The sequence below is a fragment of the Hemitrygon akajei genome, chromosome 29 (assembly GCF_048418815.1).
Source record: "Hemitrygon akajei chromosome 29, sHemAka1.3, whole genome shotgun sequence".
In the NCBI taxonomy this organism is placed as follows: Eukaryota; Metazoa; Chordata; class Chondrichthyes; order Myliobatiformes; family Dasyatidae; genus Hemitrygon; species Hemitrygon akajei.
Window position 1 is genome coordinate 25,942,166 of NC_133152.1, and position 16,332 is coordinate 25,958,497.

At 43.9% G+C, this 16,332-nt stretch overlaps 1 protein-coding gene across 1 annotated transcript; it reads right to left on the bottom strand.

The window, feature by feature from the left end:
• Positions 1-181: 181 nt before the first annotated feature.
• akr7a3 (aldo-keto reductase family 7, member A3 (aflatoxin aldehyde reductase)) lies at positions 182-15,617 on the bottom strand. The gene is made up of 7 exons (XM_073031947.1): positions 15,332-15,617; positions 10,814-11,001; positions 6,483-6,587; positions 5,426-5,522; positions 4,722-4,821; positions 4,446-4,575; positions 182-1,285 (listed from the first exon to the last, which is right to left on the bottom strand). Exons 1-7 carry the CDS (start codon positions 15,588-15,590, stop codon positions 1,124-1,126), a joined length of 1,041 nt encoding a protein of 346 aa, XP_072888048.1. The 5' UTR covers positions 15,591-15,617; the 3' UTR covers positions 182-1,123.
• Between the last annotated feature and the right edge of the window lie 715 nt (positions 15,618-16,332).

The following is a 16,332-nucleotide window of genomic DNA, read 5'->3' on the forward strand; positions in this document are numbered from 1 at the left end:
AGCAATTATGCAGTTTACCTGACCAGCCTTCAACAGTGTTTGAGATGCTGTTAGAAAAGTAGTAGTATATTGTGGCTGGACTTTTAATCTGAACAATCTATGGCTATAAAAAAAAATGGATGCTCAATACATCTACATGTGGATCCCCAAAATAAGAAATGAATCAATTACATTAAATGCATGAAGTGAATCAACTATTTTTATTCAATGCAAACATAATTTTGGGTTGCTAATAATTTTGATTCTACATGTAGACACAGGAGAGACTGCAAAAGCTGGAAACCACACAAAATGCTGGAATTCAGCAAGTCACCATTCAGTCATCCATTTTTCAGAGCAGTTCTGCGACATCCAGCAAGTTTGCTGAATGTCAAGACAGCTGAACATGTTTCCTGCTGCACTTCACCCTATTCATGCAAAGTAACCTAGTTAGCCCCTGAAAGCAATTCCCTATATAGTACTGGATTATATATTTGACCTTTTCTTCCCTAATTGAATTAGTGACCAAATTATCTGCTTTTAACGTTACAACTCGGGCTTAGCAAGAAACTTATCTCTGGCAGACTGGCATGTATGACTGGCAGATTACACATACATTAATCGGTAGGGAGGCCACCGGACTCAGCACATTTGCCTGTATCGATGGTGTAATTTCTTTTGACGATGGTTCTCACTTGTCTCCACATCTGGGACAAGTGGCCAAACCCAAACCAAAAATAATCATGATTTCCATGCTGTCAGCTGGAAATAGAAATATGACATAATTAAAAACATTAAGGACAATGTCTTCACCAAAAATCTGGGCAAGTATTTTTCATAAAGAATACTATGGGCATATAACGTGCACAAAATTCACTCAACACTACCACCACCCCTGGACACACTGACAAATCCAGAAACTATTCTTTCCCCAGTCTCCTTCAAAGGCTGAGACTGCTTGACGGGTGGTCCTGATTTATCACTAATCAGGGCCTCCTGCAATTAAGAGGGATGGGGAATTCTAGCTTACAGCACTGAGGGGTTCACCAGTCACCTTCCAAATGAAAACCTAGGCAAGTAATCTAACTTTCAGCTTGCAGATTCAACCCCATGTTTAGTGTAAGAGCTCCTGCAGAAATCTGACTTATCGAAAATAATTTGGGCAATCGTGTGCCACAAGATTCCAAGCCTCATTGAAGGCTTCAACTACTGTTGAATCAAGGGGTCCTTCCTCAGTGGCACGCAAGTTTTGTTGAAGCTGTTCCACTGTCGATACTCCAAGGATAACTGTATCACCAAGGTCTCCCTAAAGAGAATAAATCAGCACAATGTCAGCAACGAAATATCATTTATGGAGAAAAATACTGAATAAGTGGGCCAAGCAGTAGATAATCCTCAATCATATGAATAAGGTGTTATCACTGTTTCTCCAGAGCAACCTACACATTCATCAGATCATTCTTTGCTATTTCCTTTTGTTCAATTCCACCATCCTCCATCAGCATTCCAAGCGGACTGTTCCCTACATGGCTCATGGTCCACTCTTCCTTGTCCATCAATGATTCCCAAACCACAGGAAATGCAACACTTTCTTTTCCCTCATCCCTTCCACCTGGCAACCCCTGCCCCATCCTTTCATATGCAACAGCTATTCACTTACTCCTCTTACATGTACTGTACTTAGTGCTCATGATGGGATCTTCAGAGGAGAAATCTAATGCAGATTGTCTACTTTTTACAGAGCATTTACTCCACAGGAGCAACCTTGAGCTTCCTCTTGTCTGTCTTTGCAATTTTCAATCTTGGTTCCACCTGTAGTCTGTTGTACTGTTAGCCAGCACAAGCAAATTGAGGAATTGTGCCTCATCATCCATGTGGGCATACTGTAGCTTTCAGAATTCGATACAGAACTCAACAATTTCAGATCGTTTCCTCTGTTTATATAACTGGCCAATTCTGCTGTGAGGTTATCCAGTCTGTGAAATTAACTATTTTTCTCTCCAAAGATCTGCTGGGTATTGCCAGCGATCTCATTTTGGTTTTGAGATTCAACAATAGACCTGACCTGCATTTCACAGCTTAATCATTTCCTCTTCGTTGTAAAGTAACTGCCCTCAGCATTCTGTTTCCAGAGCCATTTTAGGAGTAAAATCACCTTAGACTTGTCCTATCTATCCCTCTCTCACAAACCAAACCAAATTATTTTCTTACTTTCATGGCATGATGAAAGATCTTTGAGCTGAAACATGAACTGTTTCTCTTTCCATAGATGCTGCCTGATCTGTTAAGTGTTTCCAGTATGTTATTTTTGTTTCATATTTCCAATATCTGCAATTTTTGGTATAAATCAGCAACTGTAAGACCTTAAGATATAGGGTAAGTGCAGAAAGAGATCATTTGGCCCATAGAGTCTGCTCCACCATTCCATCATGGTTGATTTAATATCCCTCTCAACTCTAATCTCCTACCTTCTCTCCACAACACATTTATCAAGAAATTATCAACCTCCGCTTTAAATATAGCCAATAATTTGGCGTTCACAGTCATCTGGGGCAATCAATTCCAGATTCACCACACTCTGGCTGAAGAAATTCCTTCTTATTTCTGTTCATTATTTCTTATTTCTGACATCTTTCTATCCTGAAGCTGTGATCTCTGGTTCTAGGCACACCCACTATAGGAAACATCTTCTCATCCACATCTAGCCTATTCAATAGATTTGAGCAAGTCTCCCATATGTCTTCTGCACTCCAGTGGATACAAGCCCAGAGGCATCAAGAGCTCCTCATGCATTTACCCTTTAAATCCTGGGATCATTCTCTTGAGCCTCTCCAAATCCAGCACTTCCTTAGATAAGAGGCCCTAAATTCCTCACAATACTCCAGCAAATACAGTTTGATCAATGTCTTACAAAGCCTCAGCATTACATCCTCACTTTTATATTATAGACCTCTCAAAATGAAAGTTAACATTGCATTTGCCTTCCTTATCGACTCAACCTACGAGTTAACCTTTAGGGAATCCATCATGAAGTGTCCCAAGTGCCTTTGTACTTCTGATTTTTGAGTTTGCTCCCCCTTTTGAACATGGTCTATGTCTTTATTCCCTCTACCAAAGTGCACAACTAACACTTCCCTCCACTGTATTCCACCTGCCACTTCCTTGCCCATTGGCCTTCTGCAGATTCTGTTTTCTCAACACTACCTGCCCTCCACCTAATCTTTTTGCAAAAACCTAGCCATGAAACCATCAATTCTGTCATCCAAATCACAGACCTACAATATAATGTGAAATGAAACACCAACCCCTGCAGAACGCCATTAATCACCGGCAGCCCACCAGAAAAGGCCCCCTTTATTCCCTAGGTTTAGGTTCATAAAGCCATGAGGAACGTAAAGTGATAGCCCCTCCCCTTGCAAGAGTAAATCTAGAGGGCACAGGTTTGAAGTTCAGAGAACAAAAAGTTTTAAAAGGACCAAGGGACAACTTTTTCCCCCTCAAAGTAGTTGATGCATATATAGAACAAAGGAAATAGTAAATGTTCCAAGCTTTATTACAATTACAAGGCTTAAAAGACATTTGGACAGATACAAATGGGACTAGATCACTTAGGCAGGTTGGTCACCATGAAGAGGTCGGGCTGAAGGGCCTGTTTTCATGCTGTATAGCTAGACAATTTTATGCTGGAGAAACTCAGTGAGTAATGTAGCATTAGTGGGAGACAAGGAGTTGTTTCAGTTTAAAATCCTGCATCATAACCTTGAGGCAATCTGCATTTCTCTTTTGATGTCAAATCCTTCTCCAGTCCTTTGTGAGGCCCTCTGCTGGTCAGGGTTGACCATGGATATTGTGTCCTACATGATACACCCACTCAGGCAGTACAATATGGAGAGCAAGCTGTTGCCCATAGAACATAGAAAAGTACAGCACAGTACAGGCCCTTTGGCCCACAATGTTGTGCTGACCCTCAAACCCCATGTAAAAGGTTTCCCCGTTCCATGCAGTTCATGAATCCAAAGGAAAAGCAGTTCGGCACCAGTGGCGTGTGGCCATTCTGCTTTGAACTCAACGCAGGACCTCAGGGGGTTCCAGCTCCAGATTCTTCCCCCTTGGTGTTTACTCCCAAAGCCTTCCCCATGGGTGGGTACAGCTGCTAGGCAGCAGAGGTTTGAGATCAGTTTTCCTTCTCCTAGATAAGCTGACAAGCCCCATCTGCCCAAAGCAACTGATTTTTAAAGTGCCAGTTACCTGCCTTTGCCCCTTCTGGAGCACCCAGAAAAAACCAAAGCCACATGTGAAGGTTGAGAGCTGGACTGGTTGTCAGAGGCTATTTGAGATGCACGCCATTGGGAGCATTTAGTAGGTAGTGGGAGCTAGTCCCCATCACCACCCCCGTCTAAAACAATCTTAAGAAACCAACCAATCCATTTAATTACAGTGATAGATATATTGTTGAATCTGCATACCTGAAGTTTGGAATGATGATACATCCACCTTAGTGATGCTGATATCAGGCTTGTTTTCCCACACCCGTAAGCTTTATCAATTGCTTTCTTCACCAAATCTATGCCCCGGAAATGATGCTCCTTCCAGTACCTGAACAACAGTTGACAACAAAAAAAACTATTATTAAAGTGGGTTCAAAATTTTTACAAACCCGATGAGATGCCAAACAACTTTGTCCTACCAGAAGGACGGACAGAATGTCAAGTGTGAAGATTATAGAAAATCAGTGAGCCCACCTGTTTCTGTATGCTTCAGCCCAGTCGTTACCGAAGAAGCGACCGGTGGGCTGTTTCTCATACTGGTCCTCAAATTTGTATTTCCCAGTTAGTAATCCACCTGCACCAATGAGATAGTTAATACCATTCTCCAAGATCCAACACAAGCCCCAACCCAAGAGCCATGGATTCTCTGCACTGAGTGGATTTCAGAACAAGGCCTGATTGACTTGACATCAATGGAACCCTATTTTTTCTTTGTTCTCTTCAGTTCATCCAAGGGGTGATCCTTCTCAGCATAGAAGGGGTACCCTGCTGTTTCCTCTTGAATGTATTTCCAGGTAGTTAAAGGGCTTCAGTACCGTGTGATGGAAATGGCCTAACATTTCAAATCAAAGTATCTGGTGGAGCTGCAGGTGTGCTTAACTATTGTCCTTTGAGCTAAACATCTATATTCTTCTGAGAACTGGAACTCTCAAAGAATCCCAGATTATGGCAGGGTTCCATTCCTGTGCACTGCTCGCAACCTGGACAATTCACAAGTCAGAAATGAGGCCATAAGCAGAATTCCCAGGCAGCAGGAGACTCATACAGCCTCACAACAGCTGGGAAATTCATCTTACTGGTCTCCCACACTCTCGTGCACATGGACAGTATGCAAGTCAGGCTTTCATAAACTGGGGAGGGTAAAACACAAAATGAACAATAATAGGATTTAACTTTACCTGCCAGCGGGTTGTAAGCATAAAATCTCATTCCCAAATGACGGAGACAGGGTAAGAGTTCTACCTCAACTTGCCGGGTAGTGGCATTATACATTCCCTGTAAATAAAAAATAACCTCATTCTAGGTCATACTTGAGAAACATGCCACCAAACAGAATACAGGGCATCAACTAGTCAACTCTCAGATACTTAGCTTGCAGTCAACTTTTGTGCAATTACAAAGCACACAGAAACTAAAAAAAAAAACACAAGAGTGAGGCAACAATATTTTGATAGTGAACTAAGGAAATTCTATTGGAACAGGTAGCCAAGTGCTCAATCAAAATGGTGAGACAGAACAAATTCTGCAAACACCAAACAGGTTGAGGTGCACCTCTGGAAAGTGTTATGCTTTAGACTGATAACCTCTCAAAGCAACCAAGAAAATGCTGAAAGCAATCACGCTCTACATCTGTAGACATGGAGACAACAAAAGAAATATCTGGGATCGGGGCAGAGGCTAGGAGAGCCTAAATGACACGAGCGGTGGATGGTGTCTCCAGCTGAGAGAGGTCGGTGAAGGCATGTTAATTGGAAGTAACCTGCCTGGGAAAGATGTAAACAGAGCAGAGGGCTTAGGGAGATACTCAAACTTCTAAAGTCATGCATGCCAAAAGATCTTCAGTGAAAAAGAGGTTAAAAAAGAACAGCACAAGAGTTTAGTTCACCAAAGTCACGGAGGGCAAGACTGGAAAGTTGTATGTGGATATCACTAACTCCTTGGTATCAATCGTACATATGACTTGGTTGACGGTTGGTAAAATCAGGTATCTGAATACAAGTACAAGATAGAGGCAACAATCCACAATGGACTGATATAATATGGCCCTGCTCGGTGGCTATCTGGTAATGGGAAAACAGGCACAGCTGAACATGCAAAGGACAGATTTCATTTTTATTAAAACAATAACAAAATTGACAAATTCAGGGAGATACAGACAAGCACAATTTAAAGAGTAGTTTATAAAAGTCAGATCCACCAACAGGTTTCAATTTGCCAATTTCACCCCTGACGTACCTGATAGATGGTAGGAAGGACCCAGTTGTTATGTTTACACATTGAATAGATTTCTGCCACTTCCCATGAAGCATAGTTTGAGAGGCCAAGTTCTTTAAATTTGCCCTAAAAATAAAATGTTCAAAGTTCCCAGTAAATGTAGTAGTGAAGTATGTATACTATATACAACTTTGACATTCATATTCCTTCAGGAAAACACAGAAATACAATAGAATCCACAAAGTACATGTGATAAAGACAAACAACCATCCAGTGTGCAAAAAGAGAACAGATCATGCAAATAATAAAAATGACATGGAAAATGAGCTGCAGAATTTCCCAAAAGCAAGTCCACAGACTGTGGCGTCAACTTAGCACCAAAGCGAGTGAAGCCAGTCCCGGAGCTCAATGTTTGCAAAAATAAGGTATCTCACCGTGAGATGACTTTCTGGAGATCAGATAGTTCATCCAGGGCTTCTGCTAGTGGAATGATCTCATGGGGCCACACTCTTCTATAACTGTCTTTTATAAAGTCCGTGACAACCATGGTGTATGCATTCAGATCCACGGTTGAGTTTTTTTTAAGCACAGCTCAGTTCACCAACTCGAAGCAACCCCGTCGCCACTCCTTTTCCTCCTGCAGCCACCTCAGTTAAAAATCAGAAAACCTACAGCACAATACAGGCCCTTCAGCCCACAAAGCTGTGCCAAACATGTACTTACTTTAGAAATTACCTAGAATTACCCATAGCCCTCGAATTTTCTAAGCTCCAGGTACCCATCCAGGTGTCTCTTAAAAGACCCCATCATATCCGCCTCCACCACCATCACCGGCAACCCATTCCATGTACTCACAACTCTGCGAAAAAAAACTTACCCGACATCTCCTCTGTACCAATCTCCTATCACCTTAAGACTGTGTCCTCTTGTGTTTGCCATTTCAGCCCTGAGAAAAAGCCTCTGACTATCCACACATTCAATGCCTCTCATTATCTTGAACACCTCTATCAGGTCACCTCTCATCCTCCATCGCTCCAAGGAGAAAAGGCCAAGTTCACTCAACCTATTCTCATAAGGCATGCTCCACAATCCAGGCAACATCCTTGTAAATCCCCTCTGCATCTTTTTTATAGTTTCCGCATCCTTCCTGTAGTGAGGTGACCAGAACTGAGCATAGTACTCCAAGTAGGATCTGACCAGTGTCATATATAGCTGTAACATTACCTCTTGGCTCTTAAACTCAATCTCACGGTTGATGAAGGCCAAGTATGCCACTTAACCACAGAGTCAACCTGTGCAGCAGCTTTGAGTGTCCTATGGACTCGGACCCCAAGATCCCTCTGATCCTCCACACTGCCAAAAGTCTTACCATTAATACTATATTTTGCCATCATATTTGACCTACCAAAATGAAGTACCTCACAATTATCTGGGTTAACCTCTATCTGCCACCTCTCAGCCCAGATTTTCATCCTATTGATGTCCTGCTGTAATCTCTGACAGCTCTCCACACTATCCACAACACCTCCCATGTTTGTGTCATCAGCAAATTTACTAACCCACCCCTCCACTTCCTCATCCAGGTCATTTATAAAAAATCACAAAGAGTAAGGGTCACAGAACAGATCCCTGAGGCACCCCACTGGTGACCCATCTCCATGCAGAATATGACCCGTCTACAACCACTCTTTGCCTTCTGTGAGCAAGCCAATTCTGGATCCACAAAGCAAGGTCCCCTTGGATCCCATGCCTCTTACTCACTCAATAAGCCATGCATGGGATACCTTATCAAATTCCTTGCAGAAATCCATATACACTACATCTACTGCTCTACCTTCATCAACATGTTCAGTTGTCCTAATCTCTGAAGCCTTGCTCTTTAGCCTCTGCCTGTATGAGGTAGGATGACAGCCAAGGGATCAGATCAGATGGAATGGTAGGTATTCCTTATCTTAGTAAAGCAGTGGTCTGATATTTTGGGACCTCTTGTCCTACAGGTTATATGCAGATGGTAATTGGGCAGGGATTTCATCAAACAAGCCTAACTGAAATCCCTGACTAGGATTTGAAAGGTGCCAGGGTGTTTCATGACAGTATCATGCAGTATTTCAAGTGCTTGACTATAGCTGGCAACTGGTGGTATGTAAACTGCGTTCAGGATCACAGAGGGGAACTCGCTTGGTAAGTAGAACCACTGTCATTTGATCAAGGTCGGGGGAACACGAGTATGATAAAATTGCCACACTGGATCACCCCAGTGAGATTATCATGAAACACACACACCTACTTTTAACCTTGTCTGAATAAGCAGTTCGGTCCATCCTGGGTGTATCGAGAAGTCTTTGGGACTGATCGCCATACCTGGCGAGTTAGCCACATCTTGGTAAAACATAGAACACAACAATTCCTCACTTCCAAACAATGAGGAAATCTGCAGATGCTGAAAATTCAGGCAACACACACAAAATGCTGGTGGAACACAGCAGGCCAGGCAGCATCTATAAGGAGAAGCACTGTCAACGTTTCGGGCCAGGACCCTTCGTCAGGACTAACTCATTTCCCTACAATACAGCAATCTTGCTATTAGGTCCTCAAATTTTCTTCTCCAGTGACTACATATTTACTAACAAGATGCTGTGTAGAGGGAGTCTAATTTCCCTGCGTTTCAGCCTGGCTTGGAGTGCCCTCCTCCTGCCCCACTTCCAACCTTGGCAGTGTGAACCTTCACACACTTTAAAGGCTGCGTACCTGTTTCTTGAGAATTAAGTCCACAAGTCCTTCAGAAGATTGTGAAATCTGTGATTTATTAATCACTTCAAAAGAACTTTGCTTAAAGGGACTTTGCTTAAACTGCAAGCTGCAGATTGCAGCAAGAGTAATTTAGAAGTTTTGCACTAGTCTAAAGAACATTCCTATGGTTCAGCAACATCATTTTTAGTGAATCATTAATAAAAACTCTTCCATTATCTTAACAGTAGGTACTGTTCCCTCTAAGCAGTGTGGATATGCAGCCACGTAGTAACTGAAATGCTCCCACTGGTCATCTCAAACAGTTTAAAACTCAAGAAATGCAGTGAATTAATGAAATCACAAATATATATATATATATATATATATAGCCAGACGATAACATTACAAATATTCTAGTAACAGTTACTTTAAGACCTGTTGGTCACAACCTCCCCAGTTTCCATGTTTACTTCACAAGATGGTGTTATGAGTGATGGACAGACCTGATGGAAATGGGGTGCAGAGTTAACCATTCCCAACCCCCCCTCCTGAGAACTACGAACTATTGCTGTTGCTATGCTGCTATTGACAGAGAGAGAGATAAAACCCAGGCAAGAACATCTGCTACAGATAAGAGGGAGAGACTTGTATTTTGACTCTTCCTGGATTATTTACCTTCCACTACAAGGACTTTACTTTGCTCGTTAACATTCCTCAGGAGACAGCAGGAGTGGCCTGATTTGATGGACACGGTCATTCAGAGTTGATGGATAGCTGAGACCCCGTGAGTGGGGATAAAAGACAGGTCTGGAGAGACACCCTTCAGGCACACCAGTGGAAACTGACTGAGTGTTGGGAACCCACAGAAAGGTGAGGGTTTCGGAGACCGAATCAGAAGATCGGTCAATAAAGCTCACAGTGTTACAGCAGGGCCGGTGGGGACTTGTGTGTGTGTCCACTCATGCCAGAGCGACGAGTCCACCACAGAAGAACGGTCTAGCTGAAGAACAGATGGGTCATAGCTGAATGACCCCAACGATATGACGGAGTAAGAAAGCAATAGAAGGTTTGCCTGCTGCAGCTGTTATATCTCGCTCTCTCTCTCTCTCTCTCTCTCCAACGATTACAACACAACAACCATAACTACCTCAGCACGCAGCATGAACTGAACTGAATCTTATACTTTTCTATGACAATTCATTTACCCCTAGACATCAATAGAGCTTGTTTATTATTGCTTATTATTATTCCTACGCTTTTAGGTTTATTACTGCTAACTTGTTTTATATGTATATTTGCATTTTTGAAAATGTATTGTGTAGTTTACTAATAAACATCTTTAGTTTTGGTACCACCAGACTCCAACGGATTCTTCTTTTCTCTGCTGGTCTGACACCCAGTTACGGGGTACATAACAATGTAAAGGAATCATTAACATCCACCTGCTTCTAATCAGAAAAGCAACATCTCCAACAAATATTAATTCCGCAGTGCAGCTAACGCAAGTGGGACAAACTGAAAACATCCTTCGCGGCAATGGCATGATGGACCAGACAACTACAATGATATACTCATGATTGGCGTGGGCACCTTTGTGTTAAACTATAAACTCTATATTATACCTGCTGGTAAAGCTCTTGACAAGCAGCCAACGTCTCCTCAATTGGTGTCACATGATCGGGAGCATGGAGGTAGAGGATCTCAACACTCTTCCTTTGAAGGCGCTCCAGCGATGTGTTTAACTGACTTCGGACACTCTCTGCTTTCAGCGTCTTCCCCTCCCATGGGTTTACTTTAGTCGCAATCTTCACTGGATGATATGAGGAGAGGAAAAAAAAAGCAAAATCTAACTTCTGATGCCATGCACCTGCCAATAAAGCCTGCCTACGCCATAACTGGCCATTGGTGATGTGTGGACACGACCTGGTTCACAGGGGTGCCCCTCTCCAGAGAAACATAGAAAACCTACAGCACAATACAGGCCCTTCGGCCCACAAAGTTGTGCCAAACGTGTCCCTACCTTAGAAATTACTAGGCTTACCTAGAGGCCTCTATTTTACTAAGCTCCATGTACCTATCCAGGAGTCTCCTAAAAGACCCTATCGTATCCGCCTCCACCACCGTTGCCGGCAGCCCATTCCATGCACTCACCATTCTCTGAGTAAAAATCTTACCCCTGACATCTCCTCTGTACCTACTCCCCAGCACCTTAAACCTGTGTCCTCTTGTGGCAATCATTTCAGCCTTGGGAAAAAGCCTCTGACTATCCACACGAACAACGCCTCTCATCATCTTACACACCTCTATCAGGTCACCTCTCATCCTCCATCGCTCCAAGGAGAAAAGGCCAAGTTCGCTCAACCTATTCTCATAAGGCATGCTCCCCAATCCAGGCAACATCCTTGTAAATCTCCTCTGCATCCTTTCTATGGCTTCCACATCCTTCCTGTAGTGAGGTGACCAGAACTGTGCACAGTACCCCAAGTGGGGTCTGACCAGGGTCCTAAATAGCTGCAATATTACCTCTCGGCTTCTAAATTCAATTCCATGATTGATGAAGGCCAATAAACTGTACGCCTTCTTAACCACTGAGTCAACCTGCGAGCTGCTTTGAGTGTCCTATGGACTCAGGCCCCAAGATCCCTCTGATCCTCCACACTGACAAGAGTCTTACCATTAATACTATATTCTGCCATCACATTTGACCTACCAAAATGAACCACTTCACACTTATCTGGGTTGAACTCCAACTGCCACTTCTCAGCCCAGTTTAGCATCCTATCAATGTCCCGCTGTAACCTCTGAAAGCCCTCCACACGATCCACAACACCCCCAACCTTTATGTCATCAGCAAACTTACTAACCCATCCCTCCACTTCCTCACCCAGGTCATTTATAAAAATCACAAAGAGTAAGGGTCCTGGAACAGACCCGAGGCACACCACTGGTCACCGACCTCCATGCAGAATATGACTCATCTACAACCACTCTTTGCCTTCTGTGGGCAAGCCAGTTCTGGATCCACAAAGCAATGTCCTCTTGGATCCCATGCCTCCTTACTTTCTCAATAAGCCTTGCATGGGGTACCTTATCAAATGCCTTGCTGAAATCCATACACACTACATCTACTGCTCTTCCTTCATCAATGTGTTTAGTCACATCCTCAAAAAATTCAATCAGGCTCGTTAGGCACGACCTGCCCTTTACAAAGCCATGCTGACTGCTCCTTATCATATACCTCTCCAAATGTTCATAAATCCTGCCTCTCAGGATCTTCTCCATCAACTTACCAATCACTGAGGTAAGATTCTTGGATTCTTAGAACAGCTGGTACTGGAGCCTACTAGGGAGAAGGCAATTCTAGATTTAGTGTTGTGCAATGAACTGGATTTGATCAGGGACCTCGAGGTAAAAGAACCATTAGGAGGTAGTGACCATAATATGATATGTTTTAACCTACAATTTGAGAAGGAGAAGGGAAAATCGGATGTGTCAGTATTACAGTTGAACAAAGGGAACTATGGAGCTATGAGGGAGGAGCTGGCCAAAGTTCAATGGAACAGTACCCTAGCAGGGAAGACAGTGGAACAACAATGGCAGGTATTTCTGGGAATAATGCAGAAGGTGCAGGATCGGTTCATTCCGAAGAGGAAGAAATATCCTAAGGGGAGTAAGGGGTGGCCTTGGCTGACGAGGGAAGTAAAGGGCAGTATAAAAATAAAAGAGAAGTATAACATAGCAAAGATAAGCAGGAAACCGGAGGGCTGGGAAGCTTTTAAAGAGCAACAGAAGATAACAAAAAAGGCAATACGCCAAGAAAAAATGAGGTACGAAGGTAAACTAGCCAAGAATATAAAGGAGGATGGTAAAAGCTTCTTTAGGTATGTGAATCGCAAAAAAATAGTTAAGACCAAAATTGGGCCATCGAAGACAGAAACAGGTGAATTTATTATGGGGAACAAAGAAATGGCAGACGAGTTGAACAGGTACTTTCTTTGTGTCTTCCCTAGTGAAGACAGATCCAATCTCCCAGATGTAATAGTGGCCAAAGGAACTAGGGTAAAGAATGAACTGGAGGAAATTTATATTAGGCAAGAAACGGTATTGGATAGACTGTTGAGTCTGAAGGCTGATAAGTCCCCGGGACCTGATGGTCTGCATCCCAGGGTACTTAAAGAGCTGGCTCTAGAAATCGTGGATGCATTGGTAATCATTTTCCAATGTTCTATAGATTCAGGAACAGTTCCTGCTGATTGGAGGGTGGCTAATGTTGTCCCACTTTTCAAGAAAGGAGGTAGAGAGAAAACAGGGAATTATAGACCGGGTAGCCTGACGTCAGTGGTAAGTGGAAAGATGATGGAGTCAATTATAAGAGGAAATGACGACACATTTGGATAGCAGTAGAAGGATCAGTCCAAGTTAGCATGGATTTATGAAGGGGAAATCATGCTTGACTAATCTACTGGAGTTTTTTGAGGATGTAACTATGAAAATGGACAAGGGAGATCCACTGGATGTAGTGTACCTGGACTTGCAGAAAGCTTTTGATAAAGTCCCACATAGGAGATTAGTGGGCAAAATTAGGGCACATGGTATTGGGGGCAAAGTACTGACATGGATTGAAAATTGGCTGGCTGACAGGAAACAAAGAGTAGCGATTAACGGGTCCCTTTCGGAATGGCAGGCTGTGATCAGTGGGGTACCGCAAGGTTCGGTGCTGGGACCGCAGCTGTTTACAATATACATTAATGATTTAGATGAAGGGATTAAAAGTAACATTAGCAAATTTGCTGATGACACAAAGCTGAGTGGCAGTGTGAAATGTCAGGAGGATGTTATGAGAATGCAGGGTGACTTGGACAGGTTGGGTGAGTGGGCAAATGTATGGCAGATGCAGTTTAATGTGGATAAATGTGAGGTTATCCACTTTGGTGGCAAGAACAGGAAGGCAGATTACTATCTAAATGGAGTCAAGTTAGGAAAAGGGGAAGTACAACAAGATCTAGGTGTTCTTGTACATCAGTCAATGAAAGCAAGCATGCAGGTACAACAGGCAGTGAAGAAAGCTAATGGCATGCTGGCCTTTATAACAAGAGGAATTGAGTATAGGAGTAAAGAGGTCCTTCTGCAGCTGTACAGGGCCCTGGTGAGACCCCACCTGGAGTATTGTGTGCAGTTTTGGTCTCCAAATTTGAGGAAGGACATTCTTGCTATTGAGGGAGTGCAGCGTAGGTTCACATGGTTAATTCCCGGAATGGCGGGACTGTCATATGTTGAAAGATTGGAGCGACTGGGCTTGTATACACTTGAATTTAGAAGGATGAGAGGGGATCTGATTGAAACATTTAAGATTATTAAGGGATTGGACACACTGGAGGCAGGAAGCATGTTCCCGCTGATGGGCGAGTCCAGAACTAGAGGCCACAGTTTAAGAATAAGGGGTATGCCATTAGAACAGAGATGCGGAAAAACTTTTTCACCCAGAGAGTGGTGGATATGTGGAATGCTCTGCCCCAGAAGGCAGTGGAGGCCAAGTCTCTGGATGCATTCAAGAGAGAGTTAGATAGAGCTCTTTTAGATAGCGGGGTCAAGGGATATGGGGAGAGGGCAAAACAGGGTACTGATTGTGTATGATCAGCCATGATCACAGTGAATGGTGGTGCTGGCTAGAAGGGCCGAATAGCCCACTCCTGCACCTACTGTCTATTGACTCACTGGTCTATAATTTCCTGGGCTATCTCTACTCCCTTTCTTGAATAAAGGAACAACATTCCAACCCTCCGGAACCTCTCCCGTCCCCACTGACGATGCAAAGATAATCGCCAGAGGCTTAGCAATCTCCTCCCTCGCCTCCCACTGTAGCCTGGGGTACATGTCATCCAGTCCTGGAGTCTTATAGAACCATGGAACATCACAGCACAGAAACGGGCGCTTTGGCCCTTCTTAGCTGAGCCGAACCATTTTTCTGCCTAGTCCCACTGACCTGCACCTGGACCATATCCCTCCATACCCCTCTCATCCATGTACCTGTCCAAACTTTTCTTAAATATTAAAAGTGAGCCTGCCTTTACCACTTTTACCGCATTTATCCAACTTGATGCTTTCCAAAAGTTCCAGAGAGGCCCTATTGCACCTCTCACCTTTCTGATCCAGGTCCAAGCTCCCAATGATTTGCTCCGAGCGCCCCTCCGCGTACATGAACGCCCCGTCCAGTTCGTCGTGGCCGCGCTCCATGAATGCCTTCAACATGAGCGCGCTCTGCTCGGGGTCCACACGGCGCCCGAACTCCATGACCCCCAGCACCGTTCGGGGCCGCGTCGGCATGGCGCCGCTGGACATGATCCGATGAAGGAGCCCCCGGGAAACAACTCTGCAGGGGGAGAAGAGGAACACCAACATGGCGAGCTGGGCGGGATTTATCAGCGCCCCGCCCGCCCCACCTCATTGCCTCTTCCGCTGTCAGAGACCGCCAAACTCGTCCTTTAAAAAGTATGCGAAACTTCGCCCCTCACCGCGAATTACATGTGCAATATCGCAATCGGTTAGCGCGTTCAGCTGTTAACCGAAAGGTTGGTGGTTCGAGCCCACCCAGGGACGATACAGCTCAGCGACCACCCTGCCTTGTGTAGCTGGATCCTGGACTTCCTGTCAGATCACCGGCAGGTGGTAAGAGTGGGCTCCCTCACCTTCGCCCCCTCTGACCCTCAACACAGGTACCCCTCAGGACTGTGTACTAAGCCCTCTCCTTTACTCTCTGTATGCCAATAAATGTGTCGCCACCAGTAACTCCAATTGCTAATTAAATTTGCTGACGTCGCAACAACCCTAATCTCAAATAATAATGAGGCAGACCACAGAGAAGTCATCACTGTCAAGAAAACAACCTCTCCCTCAACGGTTGTGGACTACAGGAGGAATGGAGACAGGTTAGCCCCTATAGACATCAATGGATCTGGAGTTGAGAGGGTAAACAGTTTTAAATTCCTTTGCATAAACATCAATGAGGTCTGCATAACCGCGCCTCTTTCACCTCAGATGGTTGGAAGAAGTTTGGTATGGGCCCCCAAATCCTAAGAACTTTCTACAGGGGTACAATTGAGAATATCCTGACTGGCTGCTTCACTACCTGGTATGGGAACTG

Excerpts from the sequence above, each read along its gene's own strand:
- akr7a3 (XM_073031947.1), bottom strand. The coding sequence starts at position 15,590 with ATGTTGGTGTTCCTCTTCTCCCCCTGCAGAGTTGTTTCCCGGGGGCTC. Across the intron at positions 11,002-15,331 it reads CTTGGACCTGGATCAGAAAG|TGAAGATTGCGACTAAAGTA; the intron begins GTGAGAGGTGCA and ends CATATCATCCAG. Across the intron at positions 4,576-4,721 it reads GCTGAAGCATACAGAAACAG|GTACTGGAAGGAGCATCATT; the intron begins GTGGGCTCACTG and ends ACTGTTGTTCAG.